Source organism: Nyctibius grandis, chromosome 3 (assembly GCF_013368605.1).
Source record: "Nyctibius grandis isolate bNycGra1 chromosome 3, bNycGra1.pri, whole genome shotgun sequence".
Lineage (NCBI taxonomy): Eukaryota > Metazoa > Chordata > Aves > Nyctibiiformes > Nyctibiidae > Nyctibius > Nyctibius grandis.
Genome location: NC_090660.1, coordinates 30,480,857 through 30,496,216, shown reverse-complemented (window position 1 = coordinate 30,496,216; position 15,360 = coordinate 30,480,857). Strand labels below are relative to the sequence as shown.

Sequence of the window (15,360 nt, the reverse complement as noted above, 5' to 3'; positions counted from 1 at the left end):
CCCACTGTCAGCATGCTGCTTTTCTGACTACTTTTTTTTCCTTCAAGTTTTCATTGAGCATGTCCCCTTTCCTTTCCTCCATGGGGAATCCAAGGCTGCTGCTGCTGCCTACATGCACTTTGCTGGTCCCTTGTATCCCCTGCTGCGTACAGCCCTTTCCCAGGGAACCCATCATTAACTGGCATCTCTCAAAGTTCTAATAAATCAACTCAAAGAAGGTAAATCAGCAGAGGATTTTCTCTGAGAGTTACACACTATGTAATCTGAACTGAGAGTGGTCAGAAGAATACAGAGACATACACCAGTACTGTGCATATAACATACCCTCAAACATCACAGATACGTAACTTCTCTGGAGGTATATATTTTAAAGGACAAACTAGAAACTACTCCATTCCTCCTCAAGTGAAGAAAGGTTTCTGAAGAGTTTATGACCTAAGAGGTCTTCTCAGAAGAATCCCTCAAGTTCAGTTTAATTTCTTGTTCGTTTCAACTGGAGATAGGCCACAGTAGCATCTTTTTAAACCCAACTAACTTCTGGTGCCCCTTACTCTTCCCCCTCCACCAAGCAGTAAGTGGTCATACACAGAGCCTTTTTTCTACCCTAGTCCGAGAAGCTGTTTAACCTAGCTCTGCTGCCACTCTTAATCAATCAAAATGGCCCTGCTTGCTTACTAATAAGAGCTAGTCTCTCTTCCTGTGTAAATGCATGCACTGGAATGATATTCCTTGGTCTGGCTGGTCCCCTTACTAAAGTGAAATGCAGCATGCTGGCAATAAAAATCAAATGCAAAATCAACTCTTCAATGCTTAAGCATTTTTTGTTAGGAATATATCTTAACCATTTATCCCCTTCTAGATTTTCTAACTAATTCAAACAGATGTCAAATAAGACCTTTAATACGCTTCCAACACTCCCTCCCATCTTTAATTTCTCTGCTACAAATGTGTCTAACATGGTAAATGGTATTAAAAACCAAACAAGAAAACATAGTGAACAACAAAACAAATTACTCCAAATCCTGCCTCTTTACACCAGTTATGCTCTTTTCACAGGACAATGTGCTTTGGGGTGATACATGGAGAGGTTCCCAGCATCGAGAACTAACCCCCTTTAAGGACAGTGCCGTTTCTGAACAAAGCTTGTCTCCTGACATGCAATCAATCACCACATAATCCCCAAAAGATGCAGCTGGAGTTTAACTTGCCAGCTAAACTGACTGCAGCTTTGCCATCATTACATTGAGGCAGAAGTACCTTTTCCAAATCTCAGGCAAAGCAAGGGCATGAGACTTCAAACACACTCTGTATAACTGACCAGACTTAGAAAAACTCTCCTACCATCATGCTTGCCAACTGTTTTCCTTCACAAGCAGTTCATTTGAGCAGTAAGTCGACAAAAATTGATTTCTATTTAAGTAAAAGACTTCTTTTAAAATAAATCTGTTTTAAAATACATGTTAAAACACAAGCTGTGTTTAAACAAAAAAAAACAGTATTGCCAAGGTTTAATAAACAAAAACAACATGCTGCATCAATAAGGTTTTTTTTAAATGTAATGACTCAACGTTTACGAATTATTCACAGAAAGGGGTAAATCATCTTGTCCTGCTGAGGCTACCCCTACAAACATGCCAAAATTCACAGCATAACCTTTCTTTGAACAGAGTGAATGCTTGGTAAAAAATACTAATTAAACTGGCATGGATGCAGATTTTCAAAAGTACATAAGAATAGTTCACAGAAGGGATTAATAGAGATGCTGAGCAGATCATGAACAGAGCACTTTTTTTCTCCCTGCACCCTGTAGAATTTATCTGGTACAGCTAAAATTCATTTAAATAAAAATTGCAGGAACCCAGGATTTAAAAAGTTGTTTATTAATTGAATACTAATTTTCACCTATACGTAATTCAATCACCATAAACTTAAGGAGTAGAAAGTTCTTAGTTTAGGAATTTAATTGTATTTACAGTTTAGATGAGCTCTACACATTGGTGAAACATCAAATGAAATACAGTTCAAACTTGCCTGCGGCTGAGACACATGAAGACTTTTAACCTATCAGCTACTCAGGTTTGATCTCTACCTAAGAAATCAGCTGCATTGCCATCTCTTCTGACTTTTCTTTCAAAGCTTTATGAAGTGTGAATTTCATCATGACTTTAAAATGCTTCATGCCTTGCCTTTTTTTCAAAAAATTACTCACTATACTTTACAGTCTCACAGTTTTAGACACTTGTCACATTTTATCAAGCCCACACACGACATATTTACAGCCCAGATCTGGCATTTCCATTGCCTTGATTTACGCTTCCCAGTTTTAAGACTTAGGCTATCACATAAGCCCCCTCTATAAAATAAAACTAAATAGTAAAACAATTTTGGTAAGACCTAGCTTAGGCAGAGAGTCCAATCTGTGAACTTCTAATACTGCAGCCACAGCACACCACCTGCGCTGTTCTCCCATCCACAGTGGTGAACCTGGGGCTACAGCATCAACACAGAAATACATCACAAGACTCAAAACAGCTCTAGGTTGAAACACTTCTGTGCCTTCTCCTTCATCCCTCTAGTTTTTCTTCCCATTGTTCAGAAACACCTCATCAGCCCTCTTCCTGCTTCCTCTACAGCATGTCACTAAGGCAGCAACTCCCAGTCTTCTCATCCAGCAAGCTCTGATCAAGTGATAGGAGTGCCAGACACAAAACTGGAAAAAATGGTCTCCACAAGAGTCTATACTGCATCAGAGGCTTCTCCTACCTTTAATGAGCGCTGGTAATGCTTGGATGGCAGAAGTTCAGCTTTACTAGTTGCTATTCTTTGAGTGCTACTCCTTCAGTGATATATATTCGGGTTGCTTAAAGTGCGTCCCCTCTCAACTGAGTTTTAGTTCACTGAGTCATTTTAATGTGATTTTGCACTATTTGGCCAACCAAGTTTAAATAACAGAGAATTGCAAGGAGATTAACTCAGCATTTTGGAACTAATACTGTTTGTCACGGTTAAAATTCTCTGAAGCAGGTAGGTATACCTCTATTTATACTTGTTTGCATGAGAAAAAAGATCTTACTCATGATGAGCAAGCATGAACAGTAAATACCCCCAGGGTACAATTCAGATCATGCTTCTTCCAGCTCATTGGCTTATCAAGTTTTAATGCTATCCCAAGGCAATCTGATTTTGCCACGTACAGGAGATAAAACGATAAACATTCAGCAGTGCAAACTAAAATGCAGGGTGTGACGATGTTGTATCACAACCACAGCTGCCTCTGAATAACTCCAGAATCCTAAGGAGGAGGTGAAGTTCCACCTTTTATCCTAATCCAGCAGGCTACAGTGCCTTGCTGCATGCAGAGAGAACACTCAGCAGCTTTGCTCGCTACAGCTTCTCACCGACTAGGAAGCCAGGTTTCCTCCGACAGTGGCGTACCATTACCGCAGGATTTGACAGGGACCATCCAGTGCTGATTACTGTAGTTAGAGCCAAACGCCCTAAAAGCCGCCTTCATGACAACCAAGGAGAGGGGCCCCATCTCGTGGACATTTCCTGGAGCGAGGATGGCTGCGAAGCTGTTAAACACAGTGCTTTTAATGCAGTGCTGAAAAGCTGGCTATGATAGCCATCTGCATCAGATCTCTCCTGAACTAGAGGTACATCTGGGCTGAGCAGCCAGGGGTTACACACAGAAAACGCCTCCTTTCTCTCTCCCGAGGCAAGCCATCCTCCCCTTTCCACAGGTATGAGGAATCCTGCCTGAACACGGCTTTTAAAGACCTGGAGAAAAGTTTACACACTGCTGGCAAACTCTGTACCTGTGCACTGAGGAGGGGGGATGAGGGCAGAGGGGAATGAACTGGGATGAGGTCAGGGCATCCACCACTACCAAGGTCAACCAAGCCTGGGAACAATTTATTGGGGGCCCCAGAAGCTGTGGCACCCTTGCCCATATGCTGTGAATGGCAGGAGAGCCTGGATCCCCAGCATGGCTGGAGACAACTTGTGCCAGCCCTGACGACCCAGGGCCTGGCGCATTTGGAGAAGAGTACAGACAGGCTTTCACATCTCTTCTGTAAAAGCTGTTTACACAACCTGTAGCTTTGTCTCACACATGCTACAACACCCAGCTTGTTAGCTTCATCTAAGGAGGCTCCCCACTGAGTGCTTATTTTTAAGAAGCTGTGTAGGATTTGGGAAAATAAACAGGAGAAAACTGTTGTACATGCAATGCCTATTTCTATCCCACTTCAAACAGGTTTTTAACACCAACAACACAACTGCCATTTTTCATTTCAGGACAAGCTACAGCAGACACTGCTTTCCCAGCTCCCTCAAATTTATTTTTTCCTGATTAGCGAAAGCTTCATTGGGCTCGCCCCTCATCTCCTACAAAAACAACGTTATGTATGGTGCTGCCTTCACAAACCCACAATACTTGCAGGATTTTTCTGAGGTCGTGAAGGCACACAGGGACAGGAGTGGTGCCACAAGGGCCTGGAGCTTTCCTTGGGGTACACTGGAATGCTGCGGGATCGGGACCTGGACGTTTGGCTACACAAGATCCAGCTTGTGACCTGGTACAGCCATTTGGGGACATGGGATAACACAGACTCGGGTTATCATGCAGAAAGCATCAGGTCGGCACGGGGATTTTGGGGGTCAGAGGAGGTTGAAGGCACCCCTGGTAGTCATCTCGTCCTATCTCCCGGGGTGGGCCAGGACAGTTTCTAAACCAGACCGCACCAGTCAAGGCTTCACCCCGAGGGGTTCTGAAACTCTCCGAAGAGGGAGATGCCACCACTTCTCTAGGCAGGTCGCTCCAGAGCTTGGCTGTGAAACATCCTCCCCTCTTCAGAGCTCAGCGCTTCCCCTAACGCCTGCTGCCTCCTCGCCTTCCCCTGCGCCCTCCTGTCAGGGCCTCCTCCACCGCCCCCGCGGTGGGCGAAGGCGGCAGCAGCCCGGGGTCCCCTCAGCCCCCCGTCCCGGCTGCCCCGAGTCCCCGGCCTGCACCCGCCCCGCTCCCGCTTCCCAGCGCCCCTTCTCGTCAGGAGAGGCCCCGGCCGCGCCCCTCCGCGGGAAGCGCGGGGCGATGCCACCGCCCGCTGCCCCTGACCGGTAGCGGGCACGGCCCGCCGCCCGCCCGGGGCCCGGGGTGCAGGACGGGACGCGGGGCGGGGAGAGCTCTGCGCAGCAGCCGGTTCCCGCCCGCAGGCGCCTCTGCCCCACTGGGCACAAAACGGCCTCACGCTCCCGGGGCACGGCGGACCTTCCCGAGCGGAGCCGCTGCGGCGGCCCCGGCGGGGAGGGTTATGGCGGCCCTGGGAGCCCTGCTCTCCGCTGCCGGCCCTTCGTGAGCTGATGGCTGCCGGCAGGGAGCGCCGGGGCGGGCGGGCGCTGGGGGGGCTGCCCCGGCCTCCTGGGGGAGAGGCGAGGCCTGCAGGTGAAAAGGTGGTGAGGGGGGGATTGGTGGCACTTCTCCAGGTCCCCCCAGTACCGCCTGAAACCTGGTCTAGCATCGCAAAACACATCCAGGGAGGTACTTAAAAAAAAAAAGGGCACGCACACATCTTTTTCTTTTATCCTTCTGCGTAACTGTCAGAGGAAATTTATTTCAGAAGGTCGGTGCGCGGGGCATGGTCCTTGGTTGCGGAGCACGGGGCCGCTGTTGCTAGCTTTGCAGGAGCGCGGCACCCCAGCAAGAAGGTCAGCCACTTGGAGATACCTGCGTGCCCGCAACGGGGCATCTCCCTTGGCTGTAACACAATGCTTCTATTTTCCATTTCAAGTTTCATTCTCTCTAACTCCTGAACATCCTCCATCACCATGTCTATAGCCATACCTCCATGGATACAGCAAAGACAGACAAGCGGACTGGCCACATAGGTACTGACTGGCAGACCAGAGAGCTGAGCAACATGCAGTTTGTACAGTGCCTCTCACTCCATGACTTCTCTCCTCACAGCAGTATTAACATACTCAGCCTGTTGAGGTATGCAGACAACGGGTGTACCGTGACCATATAGTCACACTGACAGGACAGCAATGTGTGAAACTGCCAAACATTCCTGATACCAAAGGGAAAATAATATCCATGCAGATAGCTAGCCTTGATTTATGGCTACATTAACAAGGCAGCAGGGTGAGAAACTGACATGTTGTAGAAAATAAAAAGGGACATGAGTGCCTTAGAGGATCTCTGAGTAAACACAAGTTGCCAAGTAATTACCAAGGCAATGAAGTCCAAAAATACCAAAACCAAAAAAAACGGTCAGCAGGTCAGCAAAACTGGAGCCAGTGCAGTAAAAGTAAACAGCGATGTTTATTGTTGTATATATGTTGTGCACTTGTGAGGAGATGAGGGGAAGAACTTGAGAGAGGAACAAGGAATATAATGTAAAGCAAACAATATAAACAGGACTGAGTGGGAGTACCTGTTTGTCAGCCCTGTGCCTAGTCACAGTTTGGACCAGGACAATAAACCCACTGATTCCACAGTCTTCATGCCTGGGTTACTTCCACAGCCAGGAGGGACTGGTTATGTTTTTCCTTGATGTTCATGAAGGAATACTAGAAGTGCCCTCCTTAACATTGCCAAGGGAATACCTGGAGGTTGCCACTTAACAGCATCATTCCTTCCTAACTCATTAACACAGCCAAATGTTTGTTTCATGCATGGGAAATTCTGCTCAGTACAGCCGTATATCGGAGACAAATACTTTGTAGTTAATTAAAAAATGTCTGTACACAAAACCAAGGTATTTCCGTGTTAACACCTATGACCACCAATCATCATACCAAAATACCAAATACATCCTGAAACTACTCAGGTAAAGTCAGGATGAAGTCATGCTCGCTAGCATAGGCAAATGGATAAACAACATCATTGTTACTATTGATGTCATAATGCAGAATAATGACGCAAATAAAAGCAAGATAAATTCAATCAACTTTTAATGCCTAATCATCCTTTAGTCCAACTTTGATTTCACAATCTTGTGCAAATCTTGTAAAAAAAATACTTAAGAACTATAAATTAAAATGTTCCTATTTTTGTTTGTGACTGTTTTCAAAACCATACAGTTTTCCCTTGACCGTTTGAAGCCTAATGTTACTTTATGCTTTTGTCAAATAAACATATTGACCCAATCAATCATATCCTTTCTAGCTTCTTCAATATAAGGTTTATCATCAGGTTTCATGTCTTCTGGCTTCAACTGTGCAAACCCATGAACTTGTCCAGGATAAACTTTAATTTTATATGCAACTTTACAGTACTGTTTCAACTTCTCCTCCAGTAAGATGATCTGTAAAAGAAAGCATTCTTCCATTATATTGTGGCTTTTTTTAAGTTTGCCAAACTTGCCATTTCTCATATTGCTACATCTTTGTATTTTCTCAATTATCACACTTGGAGCAGGTTCTGTTGCTCAACAGATGAGAAAAGCCCTTCTGGAATGTAAGACTGAAATGTTTTTTAAAAGTATGGGTGAGTCTGAGAACCTCAACAGTTACTGCAGAGATGGTTTGGTAAATCTCATTGCCATGAAGGAACAGGTGCAATTCTATTCAGAGACTTAATATGGCTTGTAAACTAATTTTAAGCTCTGATCTTGAGAGAACTTACTCCCTAAACCTCAGTGACTCTCAGTCCACATGTTTTTATAGACTTAGTAATGGAGTTTAAGAAAACACAGGGGGCGTTTAGTTTACTGCATAACAAAAAGACATGGCTCCTGCACAATCATTTGAAAAGTACACACATGCTTACACACAGAGTACTAATCATATGATTACGTACCTGTATACATGTGTAGACATGTTTTTGTGCTCATTTCCATTGACAAAGTCAGAAAATAGGAGAATGAACACTTCTTTTGCCCCTGCAAGCTTAATTCTCCCCTTTGTGCAGATTAGAGACAGCATTGTAATTTATTTCATGTTCCCTTTGTGGTTTTTTTTTTTTCCACAGAGCCCTTTATTGCTCAGTGCAGAAAACAATGTATTTGAGGATTTATTTTTTTTTAAACACAGGAATTTTTCTTACATAATCTGCACAGGTAGCTCAGAGAGGAAGCTTCAGGAGAAAAAGGTATGGTTTCAATGTGTAATGCATGATGGAAAAAATGTATTTATGAAAATTATGCCCCTGGAAAAAAGACACTTTCACCCTAAAAAGGGGATAGGGAGTGAAGGATTTGTTTTCCTGTGCAGAGGAGACACATATTTGAGGTACAGATTAACATGCTGAATAACGCCGTTAGAAGTAAATGAGGATTGGCTTCTGCATTCCAAACCACACTGCCAGTTCCCCAGTTAGACTGTACTCCTACACAATAAACTGTGCTAGAGGTGGTATGTTATCCTTGTCACTGAAGGAAAGAAGTTACGCGTAGAAGAGGGCACCAGTTTCATACCCATATATTTAACTAACCTCTCAGATACGCTTACAATAGGGGTTATATCAGAATATAGATGGCAGCCAGGAGTCAAAACAGAGTCCACAAGTTCTCATCATCTTAGTTAAAATTCACGCCTGCTCTTCTGACACAGTTCATTTTGTCTTCTTGTCCAAAAGCAATTAGTCATTGGTCCACATCATCAGAAAGTTCAGCTAGCAGGCTGAAGTTATTTTTTCCATTCATAGTCCAAATTCAGTGGTTTAACTCCCTGTTCTCTCAACCATAGCAGTAGTATCCACGTTTATGAGATGTTATTAGGCTTATACCAGTTGGATCTCCCTGACCAGTTTCACACTCTGCTTGTCCAGTCACTCGGAGACCGATGACTGGTCTTTACTGCATTTCTCACCCCAAAAAAGAAGCTTTGAATAACCTAAGCAAGATGTGGGGGAAGTTGAAATACAAGCAAAACAATCCAGCCTGTCTGATTTTTCATATCTGAAAACGGTTTCTAACAAGCTAGGATTTCTGTGGGATAAAAGAACTATGGGAAAAGAAAAAGCATTTCCAGGACAACAGCTTACCTGATCATAAGAAATAGTGTGGTCTTTCTCACCAAAAATGAAAAATGTGGGATTTAGTAAATCGTATCTTTCTTCGGAGTCCCTAATTATTCCTATAATATATTTGAGAAACAGTCTGTTAGTGGGGTTAACATTCTTGTAAGATAAATGGCAAATTAAAAGACAAAATTTCTATTTAGGTTTACTTGTTAAATACTTTTTTTAGATCAGGATAGTTTCTATTCTAATGGAGAAAAAAGCATTTGGAAAATGTATTTCCCCACTCTCCAAGCACTAAAAAAAAAGATCAGAAAATTTCTCTGCAAAACGAAACAATTTTTTTTTGTTTCCACCATTCTTAATTTTTGATACGCATACAGCATATTGCTGGAATAATCACAATTAAAATATGCAACTCACCTTTGAGTTGAGTATTTACAGAAATTGTTACAAAGCAATAACTAGACTTACAAACTACGTATAGTCATGTGAGCCCATGTAAGTTTTCATGTGTTCTACACTACCATAGAGGGACACCCCAGCGGTTAATTGAGGATTTTTCAGCATCAAGTGATGTACTGCCATTCCACCCCAGGAAAACCCAACGATACCAATCTTCTTTGCACCGCATTGTTCCTTTAGATACTTCAAGACAACATCAGCTTCCCTAAGACATATAAACAAAAGTAAACTAAGGAATCTATTGCAGAATCAATACTTGACAATTTAAGATGTAAATTAAAAGAGATACATGAACTTTTCGCATCTGCACCCCCAGTCATTTAAAGCAGAGAATACTTAAAAATCACATTTCAACCCAGAGCAGTGGCTTCTGTTCTTAAATGGGAGTTAACATCTCTGGTCCTAGTTTAGGGAAGTACAGGAGTAGGTACTTAAATACTTACCTGAATTGTGACCTGCTCCTTTGTTTTCAAAAGAAGCAAATTTTTAATTGAATCACTTTGTCTAGGACAGGACAACTAAAGACAAGACATATCTGCAAGTAGAACAACATCTTGCATTATGGATTGTAGGAATAGATAAGCTTCACTGTGCTATCTCTACAGAGTCCACCTATTTAGATAAAGATTTATGTTGAGTATGTCATTCCTGTTGCATGAGTTTATATTGAGATATCCTACCAAGCCCACATGCAATATACTATACTAAAGTAGCAATTACTCAAAATTAAACTGTCAGTAATGATAATGTTTGAAAAAATAGGTATTGCATGAGGTATAATGCAAAAAATATGCAAATTGTTTTTAATGTGGGCAAGAGCATGTAATTTTTTTTAATTGCTAACTTCTTAGGTCTCAGTAGTTTTATCTTTTTTTATTATCTACAGAGTTGGAAATTAATTTTAAATGCAGACTGCATACACTAATAATTTTATTTTCAAATATTATGCACATTAGTATGGTCATCACAGGTTTGGTTAGGCTGACAAACGCAGTACGAGAGTGACATGATCAGAATATCATGTCTTAGGCCTGTAGCGTGTGCGCTGTCAATGGATGAGCTGTCTCGGATTTGATTTGTTTGGAAGAGTACTAAGTCATGGGTGTGTTGCATTCTTTGTGCTTTGAAAGAGCAACGGATCTGACCTTGAGGGCAGTTACAAGTGATCCTTCAAAAAGACAGCACAGGCATGTCCTTGAGGTCTTAATTGTTTAAGACAGTGGCTTTTTGCTCACTTACTCCAAAAAGACTGCTCACTTTTTGGAGTAGGATTTTTTACAGGTGTTAGTCATTTGTCTTTTCAAAAAATTCAGTCACAGCGTCTGCAACTATATGGTCTAAAGCTTTGCAGAGAGATGTTGAAATTAGGCTGTGGCTGCTGGGACCTTTTGAAAGGGTCAGAAGAATTCTTGTGGCTTACAAGATGATAGTTGAGTAATAGGGTGTCACTGCCTCACTATAATCTTCTGAAGTTTTAGGCTGTGGTGATAGATGCTGAAGAAACAGCAACGCCTCCCATAATTCAGGGGAGCCTTGTTACAGGCACTGCTAGGCTCTACAGATAGTGGGCCCTCTATTTCACATTAAGAAAAACAGTATAGTTGATCAGACGTATCTTAAGTTTTGGGCAGTCTTGCAAATTTTGATCTAGTGCTGCTCAGGAGAATATCATCTGTACCTGTCATTATCTACAAGGCAGAAAGCAAGATGGGCAAGTGACAATCTGCAGATAACATGAGCAGTTGTGGAAGAGTTTTCCTCCTTATCTTGAGGAACTAGAGGCAGAATCAGTACTTGTGGGTAAGAGTGCTGGGTATTTCATAGCCTGTGAAACACTGGCTGTGAGCCTATGCAGCCAGTATGACATAGTTAGAAAAGGGCCCAGGAAAACAGGATGGGGACAATAAGCAGAGTGATGGACAGAGCAGATGATCCTTTCCAAATCCCAGCCAAGACAGTGCCCAGAACCACAGAAGAACCGCCCAGAATAAGCAATTGTGTGTGTACAGCCAGCTTGCCCTGCTGTGAGGTGCCACTTTTAACATTTCATACAAATTCCCCTTGTTTGCTGGATGCTCTTTAAAATTCAAGTACAAATATGCATCTTACTTGTCTACTTTCGTAGGATCATGATGTTTCATCCAGTCAGCAAAGTCAGCCCAGTGATCAGTAGGTTTCCAGGGGTCTGTCCCCTTGAAGAAGTCTGGGCAGATGGTTCTGTGTGAGACGTGGAATCAAGTCAACTTTCACATCCAAGTGGGGAGAATAGGTGGTTGTCTACATATACCCTAATGTCTTTGCTACTCCAGAGTACACACCTACATGGCTACTATCTGAATCATATTCTACTCATCCTGTTCTGGCAATCAGCAGAGCTAAAAGTATATGTCTTTCTATGGAAAAAAACCCACAAATAAACTCTCGTTATTTCCTTAGACATACTTAACACAAAAGTAAAGGGATTAAGCAACCCTCCTGATTCTATATAAACACATATATATTTCTCTGCTAGTAAAAGCTAAAGCAACTGTTCAAAAGGTTTGGTTCTGAAAACCTTATACAACTTCAAGATAGATACCAACGTTTATCTTTTAATCACCCATGCTGCCACATAAGCACAAACACTGACACGACGTGACTCTCCTTGTGGCTTTGTGCTCAGGCAGCCGTTTTTGATGGGTCAATTTTAGTCACTTTGGTGGCCTCATGGGAACATCTTGTCCCTTCACATTTTTATTCGCTCAGACTGAAATGGTATGGTTGCCCTATGGGTATGGGAAACATCATATGCCATGGTTAGCTTTGGGCCTGGTGACCTATCAGTGCATTTAAGAGGAAGACAGGAAAGACAATTGCTTACATGTATCCATGACCTGCAATAAAATCAACTATGTATCTAATGTCTGGGAACAGCCATCCAAATATATCATGAATCACAATCACAGCTTTGTCTGTGAAAAAAGATGGTGCACAAACATATGCCTTGATGTGCTCAATTTGTACTTCATGTCCAAGGCACTCATATCGAGATCTTTCTCCAGTATCATATCGGAAAGGATCAGCCATTTGGAAACCTAAAAAAAGAAAAAAAACAGAGAGCAAGAAAGTAAAAATAATTTGTTAACACAAATTATTAAGGGCAAATAAAGGTAAATATGATCTGCAGAAAGTAGTTCAATAACTTCTGTAAATAACATTGACATCCTTGTCTGAAAGGAGAAAGTAGAAAAAAGCAAAAGTAAAAGCAATGTTCTAGTGCAGAATGGCTCTTAGTCCATTATGTGTTATTAAGCTGAGAATGAAGAGAAATAACAAAAGCAAAGTTATAAAATTACAAACATCCTGCACATGTAGGTCCTGACTCTCACATCACATTTGTTTTGCTCCCATGCCACTCTGTCAGCACTGGTGTGAAGCAGTACAGCTTCACATGTCGCTCTCTCCCCAGGCATGGGGCCATCACACGTGTCTTCATGGGGAATCCCATGCTGGTTTCTCTGAATTATGTGATGGGCAAGGACCACAGTACTCAACTCCTACAGAAAAGTACAGTGTTCAGTGCTTCTCTCAGTGCTGGTGCCTGCTAGCTAATCTATGCTTTCGATACCAGCATCACAGCTGTGCTGGGAGCTGATGTATCAGGCGCAGTTGGTGAAGGACTGCAGTACGGATTTGTAAATTAGATTCCAATGCCTTGGGCCCCTATGCCCTGGAAAGGGATTGCAAGAAAACAAGCATATATGCAAACCTTATTCAAAATATGTGAGAGCATTTGGTTTTGTCCCTTCCCCAAAAATAGCAATTACAGACAATGAGCCAGTAGCTCTGCTGGAGAAATTAAAGTCAAAAGTTGTTCTGACTCTCTGTGTCAGGAGCTTGGAATGGACTCTGTGCAAAAGGTAGAATGTGATCCTGTAATTAAAAGTAGCGTTATAATGCATCTATACAAAGAATCCAATTAAGTCTGCAAGTGCAGTGTTAATAGTAGCATTTCCTAGCCATGTACTGACTTTGAAACTGTCCTTGGGGGTGCAGTACACGCATCTGTATATCCATTATGACTGTCTCTGCTTCATCATTTCTACATCAGCCTATTATTTCTGTTTGTGTTGTAACATGTACTTCAGAAAACTATCTAGACTTCACAGAATCACACAGAATCACAGAATGTTAGGGATTGGAAGGGACCTCGAAAGATCATCTAGTCCAATCCCCCTGCCAGAGCAGGATTACCTAGACCATATCACACAGGAACGCGTCCAGGCGGGTTTTGAATGTCTCCAGAGAAGGAGACTCCACAACCTCTCTGGGCAGCCTGTTCCAGTGTTCGATCACCCTCACCGTAAAGAAGTTTTTCCTCATATTTAAGTGGAACCTCCTGTGTTCCAGCTTGCACCCATTGCCCCTTGTCCTGTCAAGGGATGTCACTGAGAAGAGCCTGGCTCCATCCTCTTGACACTTGCCCTTTACATATTTATAAACATTAATGAGGTCACCCCTCAGTCTCCTCTTCTCTAAGCTAAAGAGACCCAGCTCCCTCAGCCTCTCCTCATAAGGGAGATGTTCCACTCCCTTAATCATCTTCGTGGCTCTGTGCTGGACTCTCTCTAGCAGTTCCCCGTCCTTCTTGAACTGAGGGGCCCAGAACTGGACACAATATTCCAGATGCGGCCTCACCAGGGCAGAGTAGAGGGGGAGGAGAACCTCTCTCGATCTGCTGACCACACCCCTTCTAATACACCCCAGGATGCCATTGGCCTTCTTGGCCACAAGGGCACACTGCTGGCTCATGGTCATCCTGTTGTCCACTAGGACCCCCAGGTCCCTTTCCCCTACGCTGGTCTCCAACAGGTCTGCCCCCAACTTGTACTGGTATATGGGGTTGTTCTTGCCCAGATGCAGGACTCTACACTTGCCCTTGTTATATTTCATTAAATTTCTCCCCGCCCAACTCTCCAGCCTGTCTAGGTCTCTCTGAATGGCTGCGCAGCCTTCCGGCGCGTCAGCCACTCCTCCCAGTTTTGTGTCATCAGCGAACTTGCTGACAGCGCACTCTAATCCCTCATCCAAGTCATTAATGAATATATTGAATAGAACTGGTCCCAGAACCGACCCTTGCGGAACTCCGCTAAACACAGACCTCCAACTGGACTCTGTCCCGCTGACCACCACTCTCTGGCTTCTTTCCTTCAGCCAGTTCACAATCCACCTCACTACCCGATCATCCAGACCACACTTCCCCAGTTTAGCTGCGAGGATGCTGTGGGAGACCGTGTCAAACGCTTTACTGAAATCGAGATAGACCACATCCACAGCTTTACCATCATCTATCCACCGGGTAACATCCTCATAAAAGGCTATCAAGTTGGTTGAGCATGACTTCCCCTTGGTGAAGCCATGCTGAGTGCCCCTAATGATCCCCCTATCCTTGATGTGCCTAGAGACAGCACCAAGAACAAGTTGTTCCATCACCTTTCCGGGGATGGAGGTGAGGCTGACCGGTCTATAGTTACCCGGGTCCTCCTTCTTGCCCTTTTTGAAGACTGGAGTGACATTCGCTTTCCTCCAGTCCTCAGGCACCTCTCCCGTTGCCCACGACTTAGCAAAGATGATGGAGAGTGGCCTAGCAATGACTTCCGCCAGCTCCCTCAGCACCCGCGGGTGCATCTCATCAGGGCCCATGGATTTATGGACGTCCAGGTTGCTTAATTGGTCCCTGACCCAGCCCTCGTCTACCAAGACAGATTCCTCCTCTATCCTGACTTCTTCTGAGGCCTCAGGGGTCCGGGGCTCCTCAGGACAGCCTCCAACAGGATAGACAGAGGCAAAGAAGGCATTCAGTAACTCCGCCTTCTTTTTATCCTCTGTCTCCAGGACCCCCACCTCATTCATCAGTGGACCTACATTGCCTCTAGTGTTGGCTTTACCTGCAA

General features: G+C 43.6%; 1 protein-coding gene across 1 annotated transcript; it reads right to left on the bottom strand.

Annotated features, from left to right (window-relative positions):
* Positions 1 to 7,127: 7,127 nt before the first annotated feature.
* LOC137661479 (carboxymethylenebutenolidase homolog) lies at positions 7,128 to 12,493 on the bottom strand. Its single transcript, XM_068397030.1, has 5 exons — positions 12,288 to 12,493; positions 11,537 to 11,644; positions 9,490 to 9,632; positions 8,987 to 9,078; positions 7,128 to 7,307 (listed from the first exon to the last, which is right to left on the bottom strand). The coding sequence occupies exons 1-5, from the start codon at positions 12,491 to 12,493 to the stop codon at positions 7,128 to 7,130; spliced, it is 729 nt and encodes a 242-aa protein (XP_068253131.1).
* Between the last annotated feature and the right edge of the window lie 2,867 nt (positions 12,494 to 15,360).

Excerpts from the sequence above, each read along its gene's own strand:
- LOC137661479 (XM_068397030.1), bottom strand. The coding sequence starts at position 12,493 with ATGGCTGATCCTTTCCGATATGATACTGGAGAAAGATCTCGATATGAG. Across the intron at positions 11,645-12,287 it reads ATTGCAGGTCATGGATACAT|AACCATCTGCCCAGACTTCT; the intron begins GTAAGCAATTGT and ends CGTCTCACACAG. Across the intron at positions 9,633-11,536 it reads GATCCTACGAAAGTAGACAA|GGAAGCTGATGTTGTCTTGA; the intron begins GTAAGATGCATA and ends TATATGTCTTAG.